The 4905-nt window shown below is 46.9% G+C and overlaps 1 protein-coding gene across 1 annotated transcript; it reads left to right on the top strand.

Annotated features, from left to right (window-relative positions):
- Positions 1 to 2008: 2008 nt before the first annotated feature.
- Positions 2009 to 2959, top strand: OR9S43 (olfactory receptor family 9 subfamily S member 43). The gene has a single exon (NM_001390789.1). It carries the CDS (start codon positions 2009 to 2011, stop codon positions 2957 to 2959), a length of 951 nt encoding a protein of 316 aa, NP_001377718.1.
- The last annotated feature ends 1946 nt before the right edge of the window (positions 2960 to 4905 follow it).

The raw sequence follows: 4905 nt of genomic DNA, 5'->3' as shown, positions 1-4905 counted from the left end.
CCAGTTCATTCCCCTGGTCCACTAACAGCACTAGCAAAGGAAGAAGCCCATTGCACTTCCAATCTGACCAGATCCTGCAATTCCTGATCTGTGTCCTCAAAAACCTCATGGTCACCAGCAGCGCTTCTATCCACATAGGGTGGAGGCACAGCCATGACAAAGACTCACGTTTAGGACTCTGGCCCCTGAGGCAGACAGCCAAGGGAGTGACCTTTAACCTGAGAGATATTCCTGGAGCTAGAGTTCTGCCTAGTTCCCGAACATGCTGCTGGAGCCAGAGTTCCCTCTCGCTCCATATATGGTCCTAGTAACTTTCTGACAAGGCTAAGCACTCCCATAGAGGGGGTCTAAGTAAAAGTACACAATAACAGCATGGATCACAAGTCCCTTGAAAGTTTATGGTCTGACAGATTATGTTAGTAGCTTTATTTTCCCACGCAATTACGAAATGGTCAAAGAAACCAGGAAAAGGTGACCAAGAAAGGAAAGTTTGGTCCACATGCTTTGCCCAACTCTGGCCGCTTCCCTCGCAGGGATGTTGGGTGTCTCTTGGCATTGGCAGGTCAGTATAAACCCCCGACAATGTTCCCCTTTCTGGGGCTTCCATCAGTCATTACACAGCCTGTGAAACCACAGAGCAGGGCTCATCACTTGCTTTACACAGGGCGTGTCATTCATTCACAAAAGCACACAGAAGAGTTAGTAAAGTAAAGCAGGAAATGTGCATACTGAGAAAGCAGAGAGTCTAGATACAGCTCTGAGAGGTCTTACGTTGTCCTGAAGATCCTGGACGAGCCCCCAAAATGATAGCTTACAGTGAACGATGTCAGATTCATGACCTCTGAAGAAGAAGATTTAGCTTTGGCACCAGGGACCAGCCTTGATCACTAAAGAGCTTTTGCGTAGCATAGTTTTATTAAAGTAAGAAAAGGGCCAGAGAAAGGTTCTGACATGGACATCAGAAGGGGGATGGAGAGTGCCCCCTCACTAGTCTAAGCAAGGGAGGTATATACTTTTATATTGGTTTTACAATAAATCAATGAATGTCTCAAGGTTGTAAGGATCTTACTAGACCCACTCCCATAATTTACATTTTTAAGATAACAGGATCAGCCAGAAGGTTTTCAGGAAGGAGAAACTATCCTCAAGATTCTCAAGCAGGATACAATGTTGTTGTATAACCCTTACTAAGGAATGTAGGAAAACAGCATTTGTCCTTTCCTCCTCCTTGAGAATTCCAGACCCCTATCTCCTCTTTGAGAGCCCCAGACTCCTCTCTCCTCCACAGGGACCGCAGACTTCTTATCAACCTGCCTAGGAATTGACTTCCTCACCATCTCATACCAAACACTGGGCGTCCTCCACAGAGTGAGCGCTCCAATCATACTCTGTTGTTCTGTTCAGTCACTAAGTCGTGTCCAACTCCTTGCGACTCCATGGACTGTAGCACACCAGGAATCCTTGTCCTCCACTATCTCCTGGGGTTTGCTCAAATTCATGTCCATTGAATCAGTGATGCCATCCAACCATCTCATCCTCTGTTGCCCCCTTCTCCTCCTGCCTTCAACCTTTCCCAGCCTCAGGGTCTTTTCTAATGACTTGGTTCTTTGCATCAGGTGGCCAAAGTATTGGAGCTTCAGCATCAGTCCTTCCAATGAATATTTAGGGTTGATTTCCTTTAGGATTGACTGGTTTGATCTCCTTGCAACCCAAGAGACTCTCAAGAATCTTCTCCAGCACCACAATTCAAAAGTATCAATTCTTTGGTACCTGGCCTTTTTTATGGTCCAAGCATACTTAGGAATTAGAGGATATGTTTATGTTTCAGGTCAGCTGGAGCTCATCTAAAAGAAGGGTGGGTATCTAGTTGTCCCTTGGTCATGGGGCAGTGGGTCACTGAGAGGATCCTGTTCTCCAAAATAATACAACCTTGTGACCTTGACCTGCTCCTTCTCATTGCCTCCCATCTGCTTTCTGCTGTATGCCTCTTGTTGCCTAGCTGAGAGCCATGTCACCCTATGGGAACGGAAACCTCTCAGTGATGCCTCTGCAGGAGTTTGTGCTGGATGGGTTTGGGGGTGGCCCACAGATCCAGGCCCTGCTGTTTGCTCTGTTCCTTGTTCTGTACTTGGTGGACGTCCTGGGGAACCTCACCATGATCGTGGTCATCATGCTGGATGCCCGTCTGCACTCCCCAATGTACTTCTTCCTCAAGAACCTCTCCTTCCTGGACTTGTGCTACTCATCTGTCATCTACCCCAAGGCCCTGTTTGACTTAATGTCATCGACCAAGGTCATCACCTTTGCAGGATGTGTCACCCAGTTTTTCTTCTTCTCCACCATGATCACCACTGAGGGATTCCTCTTGGCCGTGATGGCCTATGACCGCTTCATGGCCATCTGCAACCCCCTGCTTTACCCCATCTCCATGCGCCCCTCGGTCTGTGCCCTCCTGATGCTGGGCTGCTACTGTGGGGGCTCCTTCAACTCCATCCTGCAGGCCAGCTTCACATTCAGCCTCCCGTTCTGCAGCTCCAACCACATCGACCACTTCCACTGTGATGTGCCGCCTCTGCTCAAGCTTGCTTGTGCTGACACTACGACCAATGAGCTGGTCATGTTTGGTCTCTGTGGCCTCGTAATTGTGGGCACTATACTTGTGGTCCTTGTCTCCTATGGCTACATCACAGTGACCATCCTGAGGATACGCTCAGGAGGAGGGAGACACAAGCTCTTCTCCACCTGTGGCTCCCACATGACAGCTGTGTCCCTTCTTTATGGGACTGCATTTATCATGTATGCCCAGCCAGGAGCTCTACAGTCCATGGATCAGGGCAAGGTGGTCTCTGTCTTCTACACCCTGGTCATCCCGATGCTCAACCCCCTCATCTACAGTCTGAGAAACAAGGACGTGAAGGATGCCCTGTGGAGACTGAGCCAGAAGCACACAGCAACGTGAAGGAGGGTGACTGGAGAGACTGGTTTTCCTGAGAGCAGTATAATAGGGCTTTGGAGGAGGCCCTGGGTTTAGTTTGAGGAATTAATTCCTCATTCATTTAATTTATTCTTTCATCCTATATTTTATTTAATCCTTCTTGGAAGCATATCCTGGACAAAAAAATACTGCAAGTGTGAGATGCAAAATGAATAAGGCATTTACTTGCCAACAGAAAATTAATATCCTTAAAGGGTAAGACTCCAATCTCAAAGTCTGGGTAACAGAGTGGGCAGAGTGGTGAGCAGAGAGTCTCTGAAATAGCATATGTGTCAGAATTCAACATCCTTCACTGAAGACATGATACTACACAAACTCTGATGCCTCCTCCTTCACTTCACTTCACTGAATCCATGTAAATATGTGCTCTGCATTCTCCCCTCGGCCACCTAGAAGGAGGGCATTGGTAGGCTCAGCTTTGCCCCTTCTGTAGTGATAACATGGGGGTCAATTACGGGGAGTTAGGAAGACCATGCTTACCCTCAGTGCTGCAGCGGGCAGTTCCTCCCCTCCCCCTTCTGTTCACTGATGCTACCACCCAACAAGACAGCAGGGAACACCTCTGCTCCTGCTTTGGATGCTCCTAGTGCTCCCTGTCTTGGGTTTCTCCCCTTAGGAGTCCCAGAGATGCCCTAAATCCGTAGTTCTACTGATCCTTCACAACCCAGCCTGACAGGTGACAGTGTCCTGGCTAGTTAAGACCACAGAAAATGGTGCTTTGTTGGCACAGGTATCTCTGAATAAGGAGGAAGGTCCTGGTATCTATTGCAGAGGCAGGAGTTGGAGAGGGAAGGTGCACTTTCTTGGCAGAGAGCACAGCTCCCTGCTCTCTGTCCCACTCTCCCCAGGGTAGCCTGGACCCTCAATCCTGACTTGCCTGTTTAGAGCTCCATCTTCATTGCTTCCTGGGCTCAACACACAGCCTGGACTCAGAGCCCAATGGCCTCCTTGTCATATCTCCCTAGAGTCATCCACTCCCATGATCACTACCAGAACGTGGTCCCCTGGACATGGTATGGTCTGCACCCTGTATGGTCAGTGGGGATGTGTCCTGCCTCTGATCACAGCTCTCCATCTCCCTGCTCTCCTGCTCAGGAGAACTGTGGGCGAGGGGCTAGAACACCCAAGTCATCAGACTGTTGATCACCATTACTGAAGGGGTAGATAATCCAAGGTCTCTTCTGGATTCTTGATCCCATTGTCTCATCTTTGGGCTCCAAAATTAATTCTGAGTCTTCCATAGATTACTGTATTCCTCTCACATAATGCCTTCACTCTGAGGAGTGCCTACAATTTTCCATTCCCAAATGACATGCTTCTTATCATCCCATGCTATTATATAATTCTATCTCCTACTCTCTCTTTCTTCATCTCTTTTATTCTCCTCACTCTCCTCCTCTTTTCCTCATCTTCCTTCCTTCCTTCTTTCTCTCTCATCTATTTTATTTTTGTCACTCCATGGAATACTTCATTTAAATTTGCAAATGAAAGAAAAAGCACAATATATTGTATGTGATTCTAGATTTCTCATCATTATGTCCATTTAATGGTACAAACAGAAAGGAATCTGTGGATCTTAGAAGACCCTTAATTATAAATTTGACTAAACCAGGAAAGCTTGTCTGATTTTAGATTGAGTAGAAATTCTCAAATACTGTTAAAGAGAATTATTTTTAAAACCCTGCAGGTTGGCTTTACCCTGGTTGATCTTTACACTGAAGATCACTGTAAGGTGTCAGAAGTGGTTTATTTGGCTTTTTATCCTGTTAATGCTTTGCAAGCTGCTGGTACACAGTAGGTTCTTAGTTCACACCTAACCTACCGCCTGATTCCAATTTGAGTTCAGTGTTAATTAGTCATTGAACCCCAAAATATGCCAGCTCTGGTTTTTTTATTGTCCTTAAGTGGAA

This window comes from Bos taurus, chromosome 3 (assembly GCF_002263795.3).
Source record: "Bos taurus isolate L1 Dominette 01449 registration number 42190680 breed Hereford chromosome 3, ARS-UCD2.0, whole genome shotgun sequence".
Taxonomy (NCBI): Eukaryota; Metazoa; Chordata; class Mammalia; order Artiodactyla; family Bovidae; genus Bos; species Bos taurus.
Note: the sequence above shows the minus strand (reverse complement) of the source record. Positions and strands in the feature narration are given on the sequence as shown.

Excerpts from the sequence above, each read along its gene's own strand:
- OR9S43 (NM_001390789.1), top strand. The coding sequence starts at position 2,009 with ATGTCACCCTATGGGAACGGAAACCTCTCAGTGATGCCTCTGCAGGAG.